The sequence below is a fragment of the Schistocerca nitens genome, chromosome 4 (genome assembly GCF_023898315.1).
Source record: "Schistocerca nitens isolate TAMUIC-IGC-003100 chromosome 4, iqSchNite1.1, whole genome shotgun sequence".
NCBI classification, from domain to species: Eukaryota; Metazoa; Arthropoda; class Insecta; order Orthoptera; family Acrididae; genus Schistocerca; species Schistocerca nitens.
This window is the reverse complement of record NC_064617.1, coordinates 43,936,431-43,962,421: the sequence shown is the minus strand read 5'-3', so window position 1 is coordinate 43,962,421 and position 25,991 is coordinate 43,936,431. Positions and strand designations below refer to the sequence as shown.

At 45.8% G+C, this 25,991-nt stretch overlaps 1 protein-coding gene across 1 annotated transcript in view; it reads left to right on the top strand.

Moving 5' to 3' along the window:
- The first annotated feature begins 14,136 nt into the window (after positions 1-14,136).
- The window catches only part of LOC126251459 (uncharacterized), a 62,996-nt gene continuing 51,141 nt past the window's right edge, over positions 14,137-25,991 (top strand). The window contains exon 1 of the mRNA XM_049951890.1: positions 14,137-14,375. Within this exon, the coding sequence (XP_049807847.1) occupies positions 14,137-14,375 (239 nt within the window). The remainder of the gene's footprint in view (positions 14,376-25,991) is intronic.

Here is a 25,991-nt window from a genome sequence, read left to right as displayed (position 1 = left end):
CATTAATAAAATACAGTCACCCTTGAAATTGGCAGCACTAAAAGAATTCTTGTACCAGTCCGGGACAGATTGCGTTGCTACAAGAAGTTGCGATAATGGAATTTCGGCTCCCAGGCTTTTTTGAAATTGTTAGTGTCTCTACGGAAGTCAATATCGGTACAGCCATTCTTATAAGGGACGGCATTCCAGAGACTGAAATCGAACGACTAGAATCAGGAAGAGCCGTAGGCATAAAAATTTTCGATGTGACCGTGCACGCAAAAACGTCCAAGGAACGGTAGCACGCTTTGTAATGTCACGAAATAGGGGAGAGAGGATCCCAGATTTGATAATCGAGTTGGGGTAACATTCATGAAAACATATGCGTTTTTCGTTGCCATGAGATCTTTTCACGAAATTTCAATCACCACCATCTGTTCTGAATGCCAAAACATTATTTCCTAGGGAACTTACACAGGAAGAAACCATAGTAATAATGTAATTCAAGACTCGCAAGAAAAGATTTAAGTGGTCCCTTTTCCCGCACACTGTTAATGAGTAGGACGGTAGAGAAATAATCCGAACCTTCTGCCAGGCACGTAAGTCCGGATTGCAAAGAAATCCTGTTGATGTAGTCATGTAGATGTAACAACGAAATTATGTTGTAATTACGACATGTGACTATCACTTGATCTGAACATCGAAGTTGTTTACTGTTTATTTACTTTTTGTTCATTAATTTCAGCCATATACGAACACCTAGGCGCGTTAAATTGATATAGAAATAAAGTGTCATGCATAGACCAATAACAATAAATTCCCACCTACTTGTTATAGTACTGCAGTATCTGCCAGCGTCTTCAAAAGTGGATATCGCATACGACGTTCCTAGGGTGTTTATAAATGGATATTGCAGACGACTTCGAACAAAGTTCGAATGTAGCTTCGTAAAAGTTCCGTGATCAAACGATCTGAGTTGCTGGCGAATACAGTTTATCCTCACTAGACAGTATATATTATTCTCTACCGCACGGCTGCTTCAGTCGCATACTGGAATCCTACCTCGGGCATAGATGTCTGTGATGCTCTTAGGCTAGCTAGGTTTAAGTAGTTCTAGGTCTAGGGGCTGATGACCTAAGCAGTTAGGTCGCATAGTTCTTGAAGCCATTTTTTGACCTTTCGCGTAAATTGTCTTTACATAAACCGTCGTATCTTTAGATTGCGCTGACATAGAAGCTCACTTTTTTACACCACCAAGGGACCGGTTACAGCAAGAAGTGCGATACTTTTCCGCTTATTATGTCCACCCGTTCTGGAGGTAAACGGGTTTTAAGGGTTGGGTAGACCGATAGACGGTCAAGAAAGTGAGACTAGTAGGGTTCCGTTTTTACCGGTTTAGGTGACGAAATCCTAACAACGAAAACACTGAAGATGAGGGCCGCATAAATAACACCCGCTACTCTTTATTCGAAATGTTCTAGTTGCTGTCGATACATAAGCATATTAGTCGTAGCTACGTTTTCGATCCAAATCACGTTTACAGGAATGCAAATAGAATCCATTTGCCTATACACGTGGTAATTCACATCCCAGTATTAATGCCACCGCGTTTTAGAAGTACGAACATTCTCATTGCTAGCTAGCTTAAGAAACACTTCTGCTAATGAACGTTTTCTGGCTGTGGCGAGTCTAGTGGAGAATTCGAAACAGTGTAGAATACGTTTTGCAGCTATGTAGCCGTTTATTTCCTGGGGTGGTGCAGAATTATCCTACAAAATTTACTCTCTAATAACAGTAATTTGTTATTTCGATAATCATCCCGAATGATTGTCACATAAGTGGTGACATAAAGAAAGAAAATTCATGTTTTTGAGTCCAGAAAGCTCTATGCAACAGAAACTGCAGATTTTCATTGCGAAATTGCCGGCTTGTTCATGTCTGGGGTAATAATAGAGGGCTGTTTGCCTAGGTTGTCTGCTAGCATAGTGAAAGAAAGGTCTGATTTGTTTCCGGTTCTAATCTGTATGGAGGCAGGTAGAATATCAGTAAAGCTCTGTGGATGTCAATATGACACTCTTGTAGAATTTCATACATGTTACTGCCTACTTTTTCCGCTTCTGTCAATAATGGAATTGACTTAAGCGTGGCACTGAATGATGTTTAAGTGAATTTCGTTATGAATCTTCACGCATTGCTAAATTCGCACACTTTCATGGTAGGTCAGCAACGGTAATCCAGTATGACTGGTCTGAACGTTTACACAGACCGTTTCGCGGCCGAATGCGGATAATATTTTGCTACTTCGTAACGATCTGGGGTTCTTTGTCTTACTGAAACAGTTAAGTCATCTCGATAAGTTGAAATTCATTTTCATTTGTCCAGTTCATACCAATTAGTTTTTCTTCTTTCCGTTCTGTCTTACATTTACGTGTTGTATTTAACACACTAATCAGCATTAATATAGTCTTACAAATTATGGAAAACAGTCTAAAAAAGTTCAGATAGTTTGTCAATTTCACGCCTGTGCATATTATGTTGGTAGCACTTCGTCGCCTTGCCTGTTATGCTGTGTAGCAGACTTTAAAACCGTGCGGATCAGCATAACGAAAAGGCGAGGGGTCTCGCTCGTTTTGTCCACGACTGTACATTCGGGAAAGATGATTTTCATGTGGCGTTCATTAGCGTGAAAAGCTTAGAAGGTGTTGCAGTTTGTGAACAACATAAAAACTCGATTAAATAAGAACAAAAGCAAAAGACCCCCTACCAGCCATACAGTCGACGCAAGCGAAGCAGCGGTCGCTGAGTTAGTGCTGTGTAATACCAGCGACCTGCCCCAATTATGCACGAGTAGCACTGACGAGGGAAAGCCGATGTTGGTCGGTCTCTGGTACAGTAGAAACTTGACAGCATGGTGGAAAGATAAAAATAAAGGGGCATCTATTTCGGCTATTTCAGCATGCAACAGCTTCCAAGAATGTGACGGTCAAAGTTTCGGTGCTCTTCGTCAGGCTACTCGCGTGACACAACTGCAACGGCGTTGGTAGAGCACTGAGTAGGGACAAAGAGTCGAGATTTTGCGTCCCGTGTTCAGATCCAGTCTTGTGCTTTCTTTTTCTTTTGTTTTTGTGGGAATATGTGACGTCCCTATGTTTTTCGTCAAATGTAGTGGAAGCAATTGCAAAGGAAATAAAGATTTGAAATCTTACTAAAAGTACATTTCATCATCACAGTTGACACGGATTAAAACATTCCGTGAAAGTGGTGCCAACAGTTTTCAGTTGTCTCCAAGAACTAAGTGACAAATTGGTCCCTAGAGTCCATCAAAAAGTAAAACAGTTAATTGAATGACATCAGAAATTAATGGAACCTCGGAATGTGTACGCAAAAGCTACGACATCTGGAAAACTCACAAAAGAAACTTATCATCAGTTCCTACACAAAGTTTTTCGACTTTATGTAAAAATGTAGCAGCTTCACTACGTTATTGACTCTTGGGGTGGGTAAAACGATCCCTCCTTATTCGGTGGACTGTTTGTCGATTTGCTCGGAATACCGACATGTTCATTGAAAGTAATTCCGTCAAAGTGTATACAGTTACGTAAACCCTGCGAGGTTTACTTTTATTAACGGTTGAAGGACTACATTCTCCGATTATGAAAGTGCTCTGCTCTCATCGCACAGTAAAGGGAAATCACAAGTGGAAGCGAAGCAATTAAAATACACACATTGATCCATAATCAACAGCAGACACCAGCTTTAAAGAAAGTGCTACGTTACGCCTGGTTTACCACGAAATTATCGCCAGATCCCGAGGTTGTTTTCCTAATGAGATTCACACAAAATAATGTGACTATGGTACATGTGCCTTGGCACGTTGCTCGTGGAATTCCGATTTTTGTTCGCCTGGAATGTTGCTACGAATGCATTGATGCATTGGTTCTGTTAAATCGTAAATGTGAAGTACAAAGAAAAAGTCGAAATACTAGAATTTTTATGTCTTTAAATTTAAATTGTTAGTCTTGTATGATTATATGGGAGCTGGGGTGATGCAGTCTATTGTAATAAGATTTAAAATGCCTTTTTGTTTTGTCAATAGTTCGACTTTATTTTACGATCTCACGAAAAATATTGATGTGACATGTTTTCGTGACAACAAAATAAAAACAAAACACATAACTCCGTTTGAACGCGGGGCGTGGAAGTTTGAAACTCTCGACGTAGATATTGCGCTACGTACTCACTTGGATATACGATGCGCGAGTGAACTGATGAAGTCGCGTCGAAAGCTGGAGTGTGATTTTCTCGAAAATTATTGAGTCTATGTCGAAGTACGTGTCCCTTTATTTTCGCTCCTCTTTCAACGTACCAAGTTTCCACTGTGTCAGAGAACCACATACGGCGAGTTCCCCTTGTACCTACAGCCGGACGAGTTGTCCTGCATAGTCGTAATAAATTTTAGACACAAGCCTTCCTCGTAAATAAATCAGTCTGTCTATGAATGAGAACCGTATCAAAATCCCTACAATGGTTCTCGAAATTATCCTTCAGATACAGATTGAAAAACGCGGCAGGGGACACTACATGTGTGACACCAAATCAGCAAGTCCTAGAGTCCTAGCCCCTACTTTTTGTAGGCAAGTTACGGTTGTAAATGCGAAGTCAACATATCCATTCCCAGCGTTCGACCCATCTTGGTTCGTTCCGGCTTTATGTTTCAGTAGCTCCACCGCACGACACTGCTATCAGTTCTTAAAGGGGGCGGTTGTGGTTCACACGTCCGCGGCGTTAGAGCAACGAAGCTTGACTCGTTTTCTATGGAGCAAGGGACGAACACCCATCGAGATCTACAGGGAAATGCAGCCCACATGTGGGGAAAACTGCCTCGCTTTGAGAACTGTGAGGTCGGGGTGGTGTTGTGAGTTCGACAAAGGCCATGGCATCACAATGGGCGATCGTGGAGGCCGCGTTCGCCGCAGACTGATGACCATAATCTCGCGCGGATGCAATGTTGAAAGCAGATCGGTGCGTGCACATCACGGCCATTTACCGGGAGCTTGGCATATTGTATGGGAGTGCTTACGACATTGTTCAAGGGCCCTTATGGTCCCTTAAGGTTTCATGTCAGTGGGAGCCTAAGCAGTCGGACGACATGATGGAAGGCAAGCGAATGACGTCTTCATTGAATCATCTGCGATGGTACTCCAAGGAGGGTCAAAGTTTCCTGGACCCCCATATTACTGGCGATAAAACGCGGATACTGCATTTCATACCGGAATTCAAGCAGCAGGGCATGTTGTGGAAACACCCGGGTTCGCCTGTGACAAAAAATTCCTTTCAGCGCCATCTATTGGGTAAGCGATGTTAACGGCCTTTTGACATAGCCGTGGACTGCTCCTGCTGGATTTCACGCCACAACGTGCAACCGTCAATGTCGACAGTTATTGTTCCACACTGTCACATCCGAGGGCTGCCGTCAGGCGAAGGCCGAGGGATCCTTCGATGTGGTGAACGTGATTCTGCTGCACGAAAATGCGAGACTACATGTGGCACTCAGAACTGCCAAAAAGCTCCAGCCATTGCGCACCACCCACCATACAATCCAGACCTCGCCCCTACTGATTTCCACGTTTTAGCACCACTGAAGAAGTTTCTGGCAAGAGAGCGATTCACGAGTAACCATGAACCAATACTGCAATCTGAAGGTGGTCCCATAATCGGCCAGACGAATTCTGTTGCAGAGGCACATCAAATTTAGAGCTGCAATGGGAAAATATGTCGGTGTGGAGAGTATGTGGAAAAAGAGTGTAAGGTCTGTAGATATAGATGTATGTTTGTCATTACCTGTATGTACCTTACTTTGGCTAATAGAAAATAGGGGCAAAGACTTTCTGATTTGCCTTCGTTCACGAGTGACCCAGCCCGACTACGCACAAGTAGCATTAGGTATGTACAGTCAGACAGCTTGTGTGGCGTAGCGTATTTTGCTAGCGGGCTACTGCGTGGAGTTATGAACAAATTTCAGAGAACAACGTTGACTAACTGAATATCGTCACTTCCGTGTAACTTATGCGATGTAAGTGGCACACGACAGGAAAGTTGACTGGAGGCATGAATGCTACGTGTTCCGTATTGAGCTGGCGGTTGGAGTGATATCTCATGGCAATAATGGGAGCACAACGTGATGTTACAAATATGTTTACAACGAATGCAATAACTGTATGCGAATCATGTGTGTATGTGTTTGTGAATGATTCAATTTGTATCAGAGGCTGGCAGAGGTGACGCAAATAAATAATAATAATAAACCACGCATGACAATACAATTTTAGCTCGTTTATGGAATGAATTTTCACCCTGAGGTGGAGTGTGCGCTGATATGAAACTTCCTGGTAGGTTAAGACTGTGTGCTGGAGTGAGACTGGAACCTGAGGCCTTTTACCTTCCACGGGCAAGTGCTCTACCATCTAAGACAATTGGTCATGACTCGTACTTGGGTAGCTCAGTTCGTAGAGCGCTTGTGCGCGAAGGGCCAAGATCCCAGGTTCGAGCCTCGTTCAGGCACACAGTTTTAACCTGCCACGAAGTTACATATCGGTGCACACTCCGCTGCAGAGTGAAAATTCATTCTGTAAACATCCTCCAGGCTGTGGCTTAGCAATGTCTCCGCAGTATACTTTCTTCCAAGAGTCCTAGCCCTGCAAGTTACGCAGGAGAACATCTGCGAAGTTTGGAAGGAAGGAGATGAGGAACTGGCGAAATGAAGTTGTTTATTTTGTGTTAACAGTACTTCCCTTGTGAAGCTTAGCACCCACTGTGATGAATTGTTGAAGCTCATTGCTGCAGTTCTTTGGCGAGGACTCTCTCTACCGCATAAATTGCGTCCACATATGGGTTTGATTCAAGAAAGGCAGAAAGCTGACAGTAACGATGGCGATTATTGCTGAAACGACTGGTTTTCGGTCATATCGGTTTTTTTCAAGTTCAGTTTAACTGAACTGTGAAAACCATTCAAAATGACTGGTTTAAGAAATAACCGATTTTCGGTTTTTTGTTCCTATTATGTTCTGTAAATAAGGATGGAAATCGAACAAAGATTGAAAATTTTTTTTCTCCCTCAGTTTCAAAACACAAAGAATCAAAATATTGAACTAATAGGCAAACAGAAAAAGACTCAGACCATGTAGGGTTCGCCGCTTTTCTCGAACAGTGAAACGTGGTTGACTACTACAAAAAATCCCCAGTGTTCTCCTATTGATTGGAAATTTTTGTAACTCTGCTCAAAAATCGTGTTGTAATAGCGAATTATACCACTACTTGGGCACTGCAAACAGTCAGTGCTATAGAGTGAAAACTGAGGTTGAAGAAGTCTATTTTTCGTGTTAATTTGTCCGTTTTCAATTGTTGAAATCAGATAAAGGCGTTTTGTGTACACAGGCAGTAAATGATTGGGTTTGTGGTTTTATTTTAAACTATGAGTGAACTGTTAAATTCCAAGTTTTCTCGTTACATGATGTCGCAAGTTTGTTGTAGCTTCTCCCATTTTTAATCTTTTAAAGCAAATGGACTTCGTAAAATACCTCAGACGAGGAATGGTTCCATTCTGTAATACAACTGATGTCCGACGATGACAGTGAGAAACTGCCATATAGACCAGGCAGCGCAAGCCTCACACCCTGCATGTACACGCATACCAAGTAACAGGCCACGCAACATAGTAACAGGTACATTATTGACCCAGCAGGGGTATACCGATTCTTATGTTATTCGTTTCTTGCCCGTTTCTGTCGATATTGTTATTAATATAGAACTAATTGTTTTTCCCATTTTCTATTATAACACAATATTTCAAACCAATGCTAATTTTACTAATAAAAACACTCGTTCCTTAAAAAAGGTGTTATTTAAAGACAATCGGTTTCAGCATTGCTGCAATGGCTAATTGATATTTCGATTACTTCTCCCCGATTATTAGTAAAAAAAATAAAAGCACCTAATATGACCAAGGCCAAACAAATACCGAAAAATACCAGTATCGGTTTTAGCCAGTCAACGAAGCAAATTTGCTTTTTGGAAAAAATTTTACTCATCGAAAAAAAATATAACATCACATATTTAGGATTCGCATGTTTTCTTCGCAATGCAATTATTCTCAAATGATAGGAGGAGATTTATTGGTTAAAAGTACTTCAGTATTTCAAACTGTAGGTGTCTCATCATAGCCTGATGATGAAGTGGTTATCTTTTCATCATTGCCCATATTTATTATGATATTTCACAGTTTACTAACTGACTGCCCATTGTCCAAGGAATTTGCTGTGAATTGAGTGTGCGAACTGCGATTGCTAATCTGAGGAAAGCAGCCATTATCAGATTGAAATTGTAGCCATATTTAGAAAGGCGTATCGCCAGATCATTGAGAGGTGATAATAGGTTAACAGACAGAGTGGAAAACGGGAACTCTTCCGGGATTTGATTACACAACCTTTCGGCTTCCAGCCATACTTTCTACCGCTCACTACACCACCACATGAGATATTACGTATTAAGTCCTGCTTGCTGCATTCACGAGACATTGCTGCTGTCTCTGGTTATGGCCCCTGTTTGGTAGTTGACAATGGTATCGTTTTCACATCTTAATTTCAATTCGTCCTAATTCAGACAGTATGTATGAAATGTATGTAAACTACATACAAAAACATTCCTCAAGACTTAGCGAATCTGTTAGCAAAAATCGGGTAAAAAGCACCACAGAATTTCGTGAGACTAGCCTGCCTATACAGACGGACGCGAGCAAGCGACTTAAAGTCATGGCGTACCTCCTAATATCGCGACGCAGCGTAGTGCAGTAACTCAACGTAGCACCGACTCAACAAGTCGTTGGAGGTCCCCAGCAGAAAGAGCCATGTTATCCCTATAGCCGCCTACAATTGCGAAAGCGTTGCCGATTCGGGGTTTTGTGCACGAACTGACCTCTCGATTATGTACCATAAGTGTTCGACGGAGTTCATGTCGGGCTATCTGGTTGGCCAAATCCTTTTTTTGAACTGTCCAGAATATTCTTCAAACCAATCGCAAACAACTGTCAACCGTTGACATGGGGTACAGTCAACCATAAAAATTACATAGCTGTTTGGGAACATGAAGTTCATGAAAGGCTGCTAATGTTTTCCAAGTAGCCGAACATAACCGAGTAGCCAGTCGATTCCATATAAACACAAACCACACTATAATGGAGCCACCAACAGCTAACACTGTGTCTTGTTGACACCTTGGGTCCACGGATTCGTAGGGTCTGCACCACACTGGAATTCTACCATGAGCTCTTACCAACTGAAATCGGGATTCATCTGAGCAGGCCACAGTTTTCCAGTTATCCAGGGTGCAACTGATACGCTCACGAGCCCAGGAGAGGCACTGTAGGCGATGTCGTGTTGTTAACAAAGGCACTCGCCTCGGTCGTCTGCTGGCATAGCCCATTAACGCCAAATTTCGCCGTATTGTCCTAGCGGGTACGCTCGTCGTGGGTCCCACATTGATTTATGCGGTTATTTCACGCAGTGTTGCGTGTCTGTCAGCATTGACAACTGTACGGAAACGCCGCTGCTGTCGGTCGTTCAGTGAAGGATATCGGCCACAGCGTTGTCTGTGGTGAAAGGTAATGACTGATTTATATATATATATATATATATATAAAAAACCTATCTTTTGCATGTAAGTGTGGCTGTATCAGTGTAAAACTTTGTTCATAATAACTTATAAGAAAATATTAATTTACGTGGTTCTTATGTTCCGATTCTTAGATCCTTGTCTCAAAGACATTTTTCCCCACAAGTCCGTAAGTCCCGATACTTGCAAACTGGATGTGGCAGCATCTTGCGTGATTAGTAAAACCCCAAATATTAGTAATCCGGAATAATGACAGAGCGATGTTCCATTAACAAATCGCTTCGCCGCAAATTACTTTAAGGCTGCAATTTGAACACAAATTTTTTGCAATATTGTCACGTCGAAACCAGAGTCAAGTCCAAATCCGAAGGCAGGGTCATCAGCGAAATAGACCACTTAGAAGTGAAGTAATTTCTATTACTGACGTCAACGTGGAGCAACAACAGAAATGAACTCCTGGGCGGAAAGTGTAGCTGTTTATACAGACATCAAATATTTCAGAATGCTGGTGTTGATACAAACAGCGACTACTTCAGAATGCTGGTATTTACATATACATCAAATATTACACAATACACAGACATCGCGAACATTAGACATTTCAAGAACCTTCCTAAACTTATAAATACTTAATAGCAAATCAATGCTAGTGGCTGGGTTTGAACTTGCGATCTACAGCACGCAAAGCTATTAGCTGCGCTGCAGTATTGTTCCACTTGCGTGTTAAATGATTTGATAAAGAGATTCAAGAGGGCAGGTCCTGACAACGTAGCAATAAATAAATCAAAAACTGCATCGAAGCACTCACTAACAAATGGGTAAACGATCAGAATCAGTTAGTAGGCGTCTAAAGGATAGCCACAGTCAATACAGTCACGCAGAAGTAGATACATCTCGAGGAAATAAATGCAGAGATAATGTTCGTGTATAACATTGGTGCAGCTAGTGCAGCCGTTATCTTACTGATTCCAAAACAGTTATAGGTGTTCGGAACAAGAATCGATGCGATATTTGGTATCAGTACATATATCGGAAATTCTCTCGATACCTCTATAATATCGAAAAAGTCAACTAGTACCGGAGCCGCCGCAACGTATTGATTGCTTATTTATTTCTAAGCTTTTCTTATTAAGAACAAAACGCTGCATGTATGGAAATACGTTATGTTTTCATGATCCAACATTAACTACAACCTGAAAACAAATGTAAGAAGTACATGACAACTTTTCTAAGCGCAAGCAAAACACGGAACTTGGCAAACATTTTAAGCTATCATCCTATATTATTAGTATAGCGCACCATTACGACTCTCTCTCTTTAAGACAAAAGCTCTCCATTTCAATACAAGGCAAAGTGCAGTGTAGGAATTATGTTACGTTTGTATGAAACAAATGGAGGACTGGTTTTCAGGTGTTTCTACCAAAACACTGTGCTCTGCTGGTCCATCTGGTTCTCGATGTTTCAGTTACTTCTGTACAACTACAGGTCCTGGGTTCAATAATAAAAATCATATTACAGTCATTTAAAAATATTCTCACCTCAGACTCGTTTACACTGACGTAACAAAGATGGCGTAGCGATGTACACACATACAGATGACCGTAATATGAAGCACACAGGGTATAAAAGGGCAATCCTTTGACGGAGCTGTCAGTTTTAGTCACGTGATTCATGTGGAAAGGCTTCCGCCGTGATTATGGCCGCGCGAGAGGAATTAACAGACTTTGAACGCGGAATTGTAGTTGGAGCTCGAAACATGGGACATTCCATTTCGGAAATCGTTATGGAATTTAATATTCCGTGACCCTCAGTGTCAAGGGTGTGCCGAGACTACCAAATCTCAGGCTATTGAATATGAGTTCTGCAAACTGTCTTGAGCACCTACTTCGGCAGACCACACGCGATGGAGGTCTCTCAGATCCTGTAGGTAAAAACAGGCCGGACCTTGTCTATGGCATTACTATAGAGACGGGGATCATGATGACATCATAACAACTATAGTTACGAAAGTTATTTAATCAGTCAAGAAGGCTAGGAGAGTATTTCTGCTACAAAGAGCAGATAAACAGTCGTTAGCATCTCACTTAGTCAGTGATCTGACATCACGTAGTTCCAGTAAGATGGATGTGAAGTTTCTATGGACAAAGTGTAAGCCGACTGTAAATCGTGGTCTGGAGACATATGAACGTAGTAGGTGGATTAAGGACGGAAAAGACTAACCATTTATAACAACAAACTTCTGAAAATGATGGAGAGGCAGAGGCTGTTGCTATCTTGGTTCAAAATGGAATGCGCAATGACGACAGTAAAGGTTAGTACAGATTCTGAGAAGCTGTCGAAGTCGATTGAATGTAAGAGGATACAAGATGACTAAGACAAAATTTCTAGCTAATTTGATGGAAGGCAGCTGGCTCTAAATGAGGAAAAATGTGAGTTAATGCGGATGACTAAGACAAAATTTCTAGCTAATGTGATGGAAGGCAACTGGCTCTAAATGAGGAAAAATGTGAGTTAATGCGGATGAAAGGAAAAATGAACATGCAGTGTTCGGATACAGCATTAGTAGTGTACTGCTTGACCCAATCACATTGTTTAAATATACAGGAGTAAAGTTACAAAGCGACATGAAATGGAATGATTATGTGTGGAGCGTGATAGGGAAGGTGAATGGTGAACTTCGGTTAATTGGGAGAATTTAGGGAAAGTGTAATTCATTTGTAAAGGAAACCGCATATAGGGCACTAGTGCTTCGTATTTTTCAATACTGCTAGAGTGTTTTGGATACGTACCAGGTCAGATTAAAGGAATACATCGAAGCAATTAGGAGGCACGCTGCTAGATTTGTTATCGATAGGTACGAAAAACACCCAAGTGTTACGGAGATGCTTCGGTAAATCAAATGGGAATTAATCATAACATGTAAGCTTTCACAGCCGGCGTCTTCATTAATTAAAACTTCCGGGCTTAATTGCCGTGGTCCATATATAAAACTTCATCTCCTTCCTGACGTTTCGTTGCCTACTGCGGGCAACATCTTTCGAGGTGAGTCGGCAACTGGCTGCTGGGCGCTGGAGGTCCCGCTTATATAGAGCGCTTAGATAGCGCCACCACTCACCACGTGCTTTCGACTTAAAACTATCTCTGGCTAGTGCCATGTCTCTCGATTACAGGTAATCGATTGTCACTTCGTTGGTGCAAATTCGACCGCCATATCTTGTCTAGTTTTAATCCTTCTTTTTTATTAAAATTATTTTCGTGCTTGTAGATCTCTATAGCTTCTCTATTCATGCGGGTATAATAATGTAAGGTCCTAGCTATCACGTTTGTCTCACGAAATTTTATTTCCTGAACACCGTCTTTGATAACGTGTTCCGCTACAGCTAATTTGCCAATTTGTCCCAATCTACAGTTCCTTTTGTGATCCGTTAGGCGGGTATTAGGACGCAGCGACTCCCTCGTTCGCCTGCTGCCTCCCGGCAGCCTGATGCGGACGGCTTTGTTGTCCCACCCAGGTGGCGCACCGCCACGGCATCTGTGCAGCAGCAAACGCAGCCGCTGCCGACCGCCAACACATTTGCGGGCGCCAGCGTAGACGCGCCGGAGGACGGGGACGCACCTCTGGCGCCACCGCAGAAAAACCCGCCGCCCCCGCCGCCCATCGTCGTGCAATGGGACGGCGTCTATCAGCATTTCCAGCAGAAACTTGAGAGGGTGGCAACGTCAACTACTGTCAAGGCTGTCGGTCTTGACCTGTACAAGGTGAGAGTGACGTCCAATGAAGAGTACCGCGCGGAGATGGACACCCCATGGAAGGATGGCCTCCCGCGCTACACGCACCCTTCCGAGCCACTCAAACTTCTGAAGGTGGTTTTCCGCCACCTTCCTCTCACGTTTGGAGCGGACTACCTCCGAGAGGATCTCGAGGACCACGGCTTTAGCATCAGGTGCAGGCCTGATGAAGTCTCCTAGAACTCACCGAGACATGCCGCTCTACCAGGCTATGCTCGTTGACAACCTGGAAAACCGGAAGTTTTTCCAGGTGCAGCGTGTCGGCCTTGTCGAGGTCGCTGTGGAATCGCTTGGGCCAAAGGCAACAGGGCCCAGTGCTTCTCGTGCCAGAGGCTGGACCACGTCTCCCGCTACTGCTCCGTGCTGCCCCACTGCGTTAAGTGCGCGGGACGGCACGAGAGCAAATCCTGTGGACTCTCCCGAGAAGAAAAATCGACGTGCTGCAACTGCGGCGGACCGCACGTTACCGTTACAGAGACTGTTCGGCCTTCAAACGGGGCCGAAACCAGCACCGGGGCGTGGCTGCTCGTTCTCGTAAAGTGCACCCGTCCAGCAGCTTTGCTGGCACCACCGTGGGGGGACCGTCTGCCTCCTCCAACCAGCGACCGGAGCAGGCCGCTGGCGACCGGCGGCAGCCGACTGCGCCGTCCACGGCTCCGCCTGGGTCGGTGGCAACCGCGGCAACCACGACTGACGCGCGGGATGCCGCCACTCGCAGGCGTCGCCGGAGCGCGGGGCTGGCCACCCCTGCCGCTGCGCAACGGACTGCCGCCGACACTCCACCGCGGCAGCAGCCGGCAACTCGTGCTGCGCCGCCACTGGAACTGGATGCCGATGTTCCACGGCAGTCGCCTTCTACGGAGCGGTCGCAACGAGCCGCCCCCGCAGCGGAGACCGCCCCAGCGGTCTCCGCCGCCCCCTCGGCTCCCGACGCAGCTGAGGTCCGATCGTTTTTGCAGTCGTTGAGCCAGCTGCTCGAGCAACTCCCGATGCTCGTCACCGTAGTCATGACGGCCCTCCGGACCGACGTTGCTGCTTCTCCCGGCCACGGATAACCGCCACATCCACGACCTCACCGTTTGCGCCTTCAACGCGAACAGCTCGGTCCCCCAGCAAGAGGAATTCAGGGCGTTCTTGAGCGACGAAGCAATTGACATTTGCCTCGTCTGCGAGACATTCCGGAATCCTACAGTCTGACCCACCGTGGTGGGACGGCCATCAACGTCGAGGTGTCCCTCAAACATGACGAAGTCCAGCTGCCGCCCCTTACCATGGTGGAGGCCACTGGGGTGGCTGTCACCACTGCGGCGGGGGTTATCATCTTCGTTGCGGCCTATACGTCGCCGAGGGGACTGCTCCAGGAGGCTGACTTCGACGCCCTGCTGGCGTTGCGCGGGAAGATCTTCATTGCGGCCGACTTGAACGCCAAGCACACGCAATGGAGCTGACGCATCACCAACGCCAGCGGCCACCGCTTCCTTTGCGCCACACAACGGCATGACGCGATAGTATTGGGCCCTACGACCTCACCGTCTTCTCCCATGGCGGCCAACCTGACGTGCTCGACGTCGCCGTACTGAAAGGTGTCGGGCACATCACGTCTGCCACTGTTAGATGCGCCATGTCGTCCGAGCACCTTCCGGTGGTCTTCGACATGGACGTCATCGGTGCCTCTATGCCGACCGACCGCCGCAACTTCCGCGGCATAGATGGGGCCAGATGTCGAGATCTTGGATCGTCTCGCATCGTTGGCTTTCTTGACCCGCCACACTCTCGGCGCAGCAGAGGCGGCCATTTCCAGGTGGCCGGGACGGCCGTGGGAAATGTCGCGCCATCTCCCGCCTCTTTCGGGAGTGGCAGCTGACGCGGCTGCCCGAGACGAAGCGCAACCTCAAAAGATTCAGCCCACCAATGGCGTGTTCGATGCCGACCACGTCCACCCAGTGCAGGACCGCCTCCCGCTTTTCCTCACTGCGTGTGAGGAGGACGACACGATAGAGGAAATCACGGTGGCAGAAGTCGATCTGCAGCTCCGTCGCCTCAACCCCAAGAAGGCGGGTGGCACGGATGGTGTCACCAACTGCCTACATCTACATCTACATCTACATACATACTCCGCAATCCACCATACGGTGCGTGGCGTAGGGTACCGCGTACCACAAGTAGCATCTTCTCTCCCTGCTCCACTCCCAAACAGAACGAGGGAAAAATGACGGCCTATATGCCTCTGTACGAGCCCTAATCTCTCTTATCCTATTTTTGTGGTCTTTCCGCGAAATGTAAGTTGGCGGCAGTAAAATTGTACTGCAGTCAGCCTCAAATGCTGGATCTCTAAATTTCCTGAGCAGCGATTCACGAAAAGAACGCCTCCTTTCCTTCAGAGACTCGCACCCGAGTTCCTGAAGCATTTCCGTAAAACTCGCGTGATGATCAAACCTACCAGTAACGAGTCTAGCAGCCCGCCTCTGAATTGCTTCTATGTTCTCCCTCAATCCGACCTGATAGGGATCCCAAACGCTGGAGCAGTACTCAAGAATAGGTCGATTAGTGTTTTATAAGCGATTTCCTTTACAGATGAACCACATCCTCCCAAAATTCTACCAACGAGCCGAAGGCGACTATCCGCCTTCCCCACAACTGCCATTAGATGCTTGTCCCACTTCATATCGCTCCGCAATGTTACGCCCAAATACACTCCTGGAAATGGAAAAAAGAACACATTGACACCGGTGTGTCAGACCCACCATACTTGCTCCGGACACTGCGAGAGGGCTGTACAAGCAATGATCACACGCACGGCACAGCGGACACACCAGGAACCGCGGTGTTGGCCGTCGAATGGAGCTAGCTGCGCAGCATTTGTGCACCGCCGCCGTCAGTGTCAGCCAGTTTGCCGTGGCATACGGAGCTCCATCGCAGTCTTTAACACTGGTAGCATGCCGCGACAGCGTGGACGTGAACCGTATGTGCAGTTGACGGACTTTGAGCGAGGGCGTATAGTGGGCATGCGGGAGGCCGGGTGTACGTACCGCCGAATTGCTCAACACGTGGGGCGTGAGGTCTCCACAGTACATCGATGTTGTCGCCAGTGGTCGGCGGAAGGTGCAGGTGCCCGTCGACCTGGGACCGGACCGCAGCGACGCACGGATGCACGCCAAGACCGTAGGATCCTACGCAGTGCCGTAGGGGACCGCACCGCCACTTCCCAGCAAATTAGGGACACTGTTGCTCCTGGGGTATCGGCGAGGACCATTCGCAACCGTCTCCATGAAGCTGGGCTACGGTCCCGCACACCGTTAGGCCGTCTTCCGCTCACGCCCCAACATCGTGCAGCCCGCCTCCAGTGGTGTCGCGACAGGCGTGAATGGAGGGACGAATGGAGACGTGTCGTCTTCAGCGATGAGAGTCGCTTCTGCCTTGGTGCCAATGATGGTCGTATGCGTGTTTGGCGCCGTGCAGGTGAGCGCCACAATCAGGACTGCATACGACCGAGGCACACAGAGCCAACACCCGGCATCATGGTGTGGGGAGCGATCTCCTACACTGGCCGTACACCACTGGTGATCGTCGAGGGGACACTGAATAGTGCACGGTACATCCAAACCGTCATCGAACCCATCGTTCTACCATTCCTAGACCGGCAAGGGAACTTGCTGTTCCAACAGGACAATGCACGTCCGCATGTATCCCGTGCCACCCAACGTGCTCTAGAAGGTGTAAGTCAGCTACCCTGGCCAGCAAGATCTCCGGATCTGTCCCCCATTGAGCATGTTTGGGACTGGATGAAGCGTCGTCTCACGCGGTCTGCACGTCCAGCACGAACGCTGGTCCAACTGAGGCGCCAGGTGGAAATGGCATGGCAAGCCGTTCCACAGGACTACATCCAGCATCTCTACGATCGTCTCCATGGGAGAATAGCAGCCTGCATTGCTGCGAAAGGTGGATATACACTGTACTAGTGCCGACATTGTGCATGCTCTGTTGCCTGTGTCTGTGTGCCTGTGGTTCTGTCAGTGTTATCATGTGATGTATCTGACCCCAGGAATGTGTCAATAAAGTTTCCCCTTCCTGGGACAATGAATTCACGGTGTTCTTATTTCAATTTCCAGGAGTGTATTTAATCGACGTGACTGTGTCAAACGCTACACTACTAATAGAGTATTCAAACATTACGGGATTCTTTTTCCTATTCATCTGCATTAATTTACATTTATCTATATTTAGAGTTAGCTGCCATTCTTTACACCAATCACTAATCCTGTCCAAATCATCTTATATCCTCCCGCAGTCACTCAACGACGACACCTTCCCGTACACCGCAGCATCATCAGCAAACAGCCGCACATTGCTATCCACCCTATCCAAAAGATCATTTATGTAGATAGAAAACAACACTTCCCTGGGGCACTCCAGATGATACCCTCACCTCCGATGAACATTCACCATCGAGGACAACGTTCTGGGTTCTATTACTTAAGAAGTCTTCGAGCCACTCACGTACTTGGGAACCAATCCCATATGCTCGTACCTTAGTTTGGAGTCTGCAGTGGTGCACCGAGTCAAACGCTTTCCGGAAGTCAAGGAATGTGGCATCTGTCTGTTACCCTTCATCCATGGTTCGCAAGTTATCATGTGAAAAAAGGGCGAGTTGCGTTTCCCAGGAGCGATGCTTTCTAAAGCCGTGCTGATGCATGGACAGCAACTTCTCTATCTGAAGGAAATTCATTATATTCGAACTGAGAATATGTTCGAGAATCGTGCAACAAACCGATGTTAACGATATTGGTCTGTAATTTTGAGGATCCGTCCTTCTACCCTTCTTATATACAGGCGTCACCTGCGCTTTTTTACAGTCGCTCCGGACTTTGCGTTGGGCACGAGATTCGCGATAAATGCAAGCTAAGTAAGTAGCCAATGCAGTAGAGTACTCTGTGTAAAACCGAATTGGAATCCCATCAGGACCTGGCGATTTACTTATTTTCAACCCATTCAGCTGCTTCACAACCCCAGGGATGTCTATCACTAGGTCCTCCATACGGGAATCTGTACGAGACTCAAACGGCAGAATGTTTGTACGATCCTCCTGCGTGAAAGATTTCTCAAACGCTAAATTTAAAATTTCAGCTTTCGTTTTGCTGTCTTCCGTTGCAGGCCAGACTGATCAGTGGGTGACTGGATGGAAGCTTTCGACTCGCTTACCGATTTTACGTAAGACCAGAATTTCCTTGGGTTTTCAGCAAGAAATTTTGCTAAGGTATGACGGTGGTAGTGGATGAATGCTTCGCGCATCGCTCTTTTTACAGCAGCACGAATCTCTACTAACTTTTGCCTGTCCTCATTCTCCCGATCTTTCTTGTACCGCGAGTGCAACTGTCTTTGCTTCCTGAGCATTCTCCGAATTGCGCTGTTAAACCACGGTGGGTCTTTTCCGCCCGTAATCGACTTTTTCGGCACATAGTTGTCCAATGCGTGATTTACAAGGTGTTTAAAATTTGCCCATAATTCTTCCACGTCCATTGTACAGCAAGTAAATGAAGCCGATTCATTTACTAAGTGGGATCCTATCAACTGTTTATCTGCTCTTTCTAGTAAGAATACTCTCTTAGCCGTCGATGAGGTCTGGTCTGTTCGTGTCTACCAGATCTAAAATATTTCCATTACGCGTTGGCTTTCGATTTAGCTGTTCAAGAAAGTTTTCGGATAATGTGTTCAAAAGTAATTCACACGACGGCTTGTCTGTACCACCTGTAATGAATCCATAGAAATCCCAGTCTATACTGGGTAGGTTGAAGTCGTCTCCGACTAATATAGCATGATCCGGGTACTTCCATTATACAGAGTGTAGACTACCTTTGAATGACTCTAGAACTGTCACGGTGGAACCTGGTGGCCGGTAATAACACCCAACAATTAACTTTATTTCTCCTAGGCCTGTTAAACATGTGCAGAGGTAACTTCACGATCACACTCTACTTCGACCTCAGTAGACACAATATTTTTGTCAACTGCAATGAAGACACCACCTCCCACTGTGTCTAATCTGTCTTTGCGATACACGTTCCAACCCTCACTAAATATTTCAGAACTTCCTATCTCAGGGTTCAGCCAGGTCTCAGTCCCGAGAATAGTTTGCCCGCCACACGCTTCCTGGAGGGCAGTAAATTCAGAAACTTTATTCCGAACACTCTGAAAATTTACTGCTAATATCTAGATAGCTGAAGTGTCTTTACACTGAGCGCGTCCTGATTTCCCTGCCTGCACGTCGACTGGTGAGTGTTCATCAGGACATCTCGCACTACTGCCTAACCTAAAAAAAAAACCATGTGCACTGCTACTCGAGTAGCCGGTTCCTATGTGTAGTACACCTCTGACCTATCTAGGGGCGTCCTACAATTCCCCACCCAATAGCGCAAGTCTAGAAATCTGCTGCCACGACCGTCACAGAGTCGACGAATCCTCTGGTTGAGACCCTCCACTCGGCTCCAAACTAAAGGACCCAGACCCACGCTGGTAACGATGCTGCAAATAGAGAGCTCTGCTTGTGCTTGCATCCGGCGTGCGAGGCCAGCGGTCTTCACCAAATCCGCCAGACACCTGTAAAAACTGAGGATCGCCTTATAACCCAAGCGACAGGCATCATTGGTGCCGACGTGAGCAACTACTTGCAGACGACTGCACCCCGTATGCTCGATAGCCGCAGGCAAGGCCGCCTCCACACCTTAGATGAGGCCCCCCGGCAGACAAACCGAGTGCACGTTGGAATTCTTTCCAGCCCTGTACGCTATTTCCCTAAGGGGCTCCATCACCCTCCTAACGTTGGAGCTCCCAATAACCTGCAAGCCTTTGCCCCCGTATGGCTGCTCGGGCCCTGCTGAAGGAGCGGCCACTTGCGCACTGACAGCCGGCCAGCCTCCACATTGGCCTTCCGCCTCGAGCGACGCGAACGCGTTGCAGTCCGCCACTGACCCTGAGGTGTGGGCGGCCCCAACGCGCCGGGTACACTAGAAGGTCCCTCGGCGGCTGAGTCAGCGGACGCAGCAAGCAACACTTGGGGTGTCTCAAGTGACGCACCAGACCCTCCACCGTCGCTGCACCTCGAGGCAGCAGCCTGAAGGCGGCTGACCGTCGCCAACAACACGCTCAGGTGCTCGCTAACCACTGCCAGTTCCTCCTGCGCTCGCACATAGCACGCACACACCCTATCCATCCTACTGCCAATATCTAACGACTCTGCGAATTTATACTCTACGGCTATCAATAAGCAATGTTACTACTCTCAAATACGAGAATACACAACAGGCTGCTCCGTGAGGAAGGAGGCACCCCTTTCCTGCGGGATCGTTTCCGGCAAGTCGCTAGGGTATTCTACAACAACGCAGAACACTGTGACAGCCGTCTAATTCCTGGGTTGGGCCAACAGGTCAACTACAGGCCGACAACACGCTGGCCCGACCTACTGCGGGAGTAGTCCTCTCCCGCAGTCCCGATGAAGATACAAAGAGCGTCTCTATAGCCAGCGACGCTCACTGAGGACAGCTCGTCAAGACAGGCCCCACTGCCAACACCACAGGTCAGCGCAGGAACACCAGCTCCGCTGCTTACACTGCCTCTACACTTGACATATGTCGCCAGTGTTTTACAGCGAGCGAGCGAGCCTAGCAGCCAGTCGCCGACTCACCACGGTAGATGTTGACCGCAGTAGGCAACGAAACGTGAGGAAGGAGAAGAGGTTTTATATATGGACCACGGCAATTCAGCCCAGAAATTTTAATTAATCAAATGCGAATTCCTGGAGGCAAGGCGACTTCCTTCTCAAGGGACCCTTTTGGGAAGCTTAGAGAACCGGCATTTGAAACTGACAGCCTTCCACTTACATTTCGCGTAAGGACTATGAAGATCAGGTCAGAAAGAGTAGGGCTCGTACGGATGCGTACAGTGAGCAGCCAGAACGTTACGACCACTGCCCACCGCTACGTACGACGACGCCTGTTGTCGTTGCGGGCACGTGACGCGATAACAAAAGTATGCAAACGGAGCAGACACGGACGGGAGACCACCCTAGCCAAGATATGGGTTGAAAATGGGAAATCCGCTGAGTAAGCGACTTTGACAAACGGCAATTTATTATTACGAAGAGCCTGTGAACGTGTATCTCGGAAAAGGCGAAGCTGATTGACTGCTCACTTGCGAACGTCGTGAGCGTCTACGGAAAAGAGGCAAGACAGCGAAACCACTAGGTGCTAAATGGTTGGACGTCCGCAACTCTTCAAAGAATGTGGGGTTCGGTGGATAGTGCTGTAAAGTAGGATAGATGGTGATCCGTGGTATCTCCGCCGAAATAGCACAGTGCTGGTGCACGCACAGGTGTTTCGGAGCACACCGTGCATCGTACACTGATGAACATGAATATCCGCTGAAGACCACCCCTACGTGTTCACACGTTGACCCAAAGGGGTCGTCGATTACGCTTCCAGTGAGCACGGGGCCATCGGGATTCGATGGCCGATCAACAGAAACATGTCGTCTCTTCGGGTGAATCACATTTTTGCTACACTAGGTCAGTGGTCACCTCCACAAACGCCGTCACCGTGGTGAAGGGCGGCTCGAAATGTGCAGTGCGCCACGGACGCAGGCCGAGGGGAGCAGTATTAAGCTATGGGAGACATTCTGCTGGTCTTGCGTAGGACCTGTGGTAGTAACCGAAGACACGCTGCCAGCTGCGAACCATCTGCAGCCCTTCATGCTTGATGCCTTCCCCGACGACGATGCCACCTTTCAACAGTATGACTGCCCGTGACTCGGAGCCAGAACCGTGCTGCGGTGGTTAGAGCAGCATTGTAGTGAACTCACGTTGATGTCTCCGCGAGTAGATTCGCCTGATATAAATCCTATAGAACCCGTATGGGTCGCTATCGGGCGCCATCACCGAGTACATAAATCAGCCACCTGTTATTTACGTGAATAACATGACCTGTGTGTAGACACGTAATGCGATATACTTACACAAACCTGTCAACAAACTACTGGGTCCCTGATACGCAGAATCGGTTATGTATTTCGTTCCGAGACAGACAGAAAAGCTGTTAAGCAGGTGGTCACAATGATTTGGCTCGACATTGTGTAGATAATCGATTTTGCCTAGCTCCATTTGCGAGTAGAACAGGAAAAAAAAATGATTAGTAGAAGTACAGAGTACCCTCCGCTATTGACCGTACCGTGGGTTGCGGAATACTATGCAGATGCAGATGTAGGTGTACATTTCTTTGGTCCGCTTCATGTTACCTGCTAATATGTTTCACACAAAAGGAATAAGTTTTTCAGACGCAATCTTTGAGAAATCGTAAGCTGCTCTGCGGTCTCGCATTTCTTCCTGACTTCAATACCACCGAAATAAACGACAAATTTCACAGTTGTATTTTTTATGGGATGGCAATGCCATAGAATTTGATTAATGGTATGACATTCACCATCCACTGTACTATTTACTATGATTTCCACGATTGTAATTTCCACCTTCGGTCATTTTATAGTGGTTAAAGGTACTGACAACACAGCAATAATGAACGTTAATGAAATGAACGTAGGCTTAAATCCATTTTATCAGTTTTATTGCTGTATTTTCCGCACATTTAACCACTTTAAAACGACCGAAGGTCGAAATTACAATCGTGGTAATTGTAACAAATAGTATCGTTCATGGCGAAAACAATGAAATTAAATAAAAGGAGAGAGAGAAATTATTTCGTAACTATTAAGACAATCTTCTCCTTACTATTGCATAGAATAACCTACACGACTAGGGAAGAGTTGCCTAAATTTAATCACTTTTGAGATTTTGTTTACTATAGTCTAAACAGCCAGTTATAAAGATATTTAAACAATTCCATACTCAACTGTGGGACGTTGTTCTCGGTATCTGATTTAAGGAACTAAAAATCTTGGAAAACTAAACACACTACATATAATTATCTAAACATCTGCAAATGATACAACTTAAGAATGTGGTTTCGTAATATGTGTAAGTGTGTGCATAAACTGTAACATCCTTATAAAATATATACCTGACCTGAAAGATACCTATTAGTCCAAGTTTAAGGAAATGTTCCATGTTGTAATTCTTACAACACCATTTGCTGCCATCAGACACAACTTCTTCCCTCCTTTCTCCATCCCTGTCCACTTCACAGGAGTCAACATTTTTTTACTTCATGCGTCTGGTCACTTCTTCCATTCGCTCTTTCTAAAAAAACTCACTGCACCATTCCTGTATTTTAGGAATGATTTTGTGAGGGAGTTTCCGCACAGAGTCTCGAAAATACTTCCTTTTCACAGGTCGAGCTGTAGCTCCATGCTTATTCTCCTTTGCTTGGATGGACACCTTCAGCCCACTTTTTGTCTGCTATTGCTTCTTCTGCACAGAAATTCTGGGGCAAACCAACTCTTTGTGCAAAGCCTAACGCAAGTTTTCTTACGTTCGAAAAGCGTGAATCGAACATTATCTCTTGAAATGTAAGAACGTATCATTGCAATTCATTTTCAGTTTCGCTGGCAAACATTACAGTATCCCCGTTAGCATTTTTCTTTTCATTTTCAGCATGCCTCTCCATAGTTAGCTTAGGAACATTTTATATTCGTTTACATACATTCAATCCGTGATTGCCAGTTAAATATACTGTTACAACTAAATGCAATTCTTCTATGCCTCACTTGCCATAACGCCTATCTGTTTCCGTAATACAATAATACACAATGATTGTTCGATTAATAACTTAGCATAAGGAACGCATGATAAGATTCACCACGTCATTTCTAAACATTATGTTGCATTAATAATGCTGAACACATTTTTAAAGCTCATTATACGAAAAAGTTCCATAAATTCTACCAGTGGAATATAGGAAGCTTCTAGCGGTAGATTATAAGCAACGTCGCTATTTTCCTTCTGTCAATTTCCTAAAAACGAACCACAACGAATACAGAGTCATGAATGTCTGTAAATTAAAGCTGTTTCATGTACGTTAACCAAAAATAAAACATTATGTTCCCATTATCTTTAACGTTAATTCTCTTCGGCACGCGCACAAGAGAATGGTTACGGTCGATGAAAATCTCAACAAAATGAACACTGCCTTCAGACGACATGTTCCTCCACACATAGCCGATAATATGGCACCAAGAAGCACGTATTTCACTGCGACATCGCAAGATGTCGGACAGTGCTAGAGGTAGTATTCTGTAGTAGTGGTATGCATTGGGACCTCGTACAATAAAGGCACCTCTCTCCTACATATGTCAATTGTAGACGACAAATTGCAGATTAGCACTTAATTTATTTTTTCCTTTTATTAGAATTTATTACTTCAAATTTGTGGAGAAAACTGTCACAATATGCGCAAAACGTTTCAGACATTTCGCTGCATTACACATGGTAGCGTAGCAGATTCCATAGTGATATTTTTGTCGATGGATAGCTCTATGCATCTGAATAGGAACCAAGATAGTGAGCAGATGTGTCCTCAATTAAATACCAACTGCATTCCACCAGAGGTCCATACGTAGCAACAGATGGTGGCGCAACAAGACATTCCTTAGGACATCAGTGGGATGGAATCAATACCACACCAGCGAGAAAAGCAAACGGTACACAAGAGCATCAGTTGACTTTCACAGTTGCAATAACAAATGGTTCAAATGGCTCTGAGCACTATGGGACTTAACATCTTAGGTCATCAGTCCCCTAGAACTTAGAACTACTTAAACCTAACTAACCTAAGGGCATCACACACATCCATGCCCGAGGCAGGATTCGAACCTGCGACCGTAGCGGTCACACGGTTCCAGACTGAAGCGCCTAGAACCGCAAGACCACCGCGGCTGGCTTGCAATAACAAACAAAATACTTAGATACGTACAAAAATGAGAGAATGGTAACGTGTAGGACTGCAGCTCACCACGACTGAAACATAAAATGAAATGGACTGCAATGTCGCATCATAGTTTCGGAAAATAATATAGTACTAAAGATATACCAAGCAACTGGATATTGATCGATACGAGATAGATAGTACTCTACACTCGCTGAAAAACTATAAGGCAATAGACATTATGTTACATCAAAATAAAGTCCAAAATGCAGTTATGCTAGAAGCTTATTTACTAGCTTTTAGCTGCAGCAGGTTACATGCCAGTGGTAATCTTCTTAAAAGCTATTTATTTCGTCCACTGGTTGTTTGTTTATATCCATTTTATTTTTGCTTTGTACACCACGACGTGTCCTCCTGGTAGCAATTTTCAGTATAATGTTGGACGCGTTAAACATACATATTTTGCGATACAGCCATATAATTCCATCAACTGTCCGTAACTGGTCGGGCTTCAGAGCTGTTGCCATGACAATCGGTTTGGGACGGACAGCAGCACACAGCCAAGCCTTTTACTAGTGTGTCTCTGAACTGTATGCACCATGACAAACGAATTGTTTGGCACGAGGTGCCGATGTACACAGTTCAGCGCTCCCTAGTCTGTATACTGCTGTTAGTAGATATTTACAGCTTTCA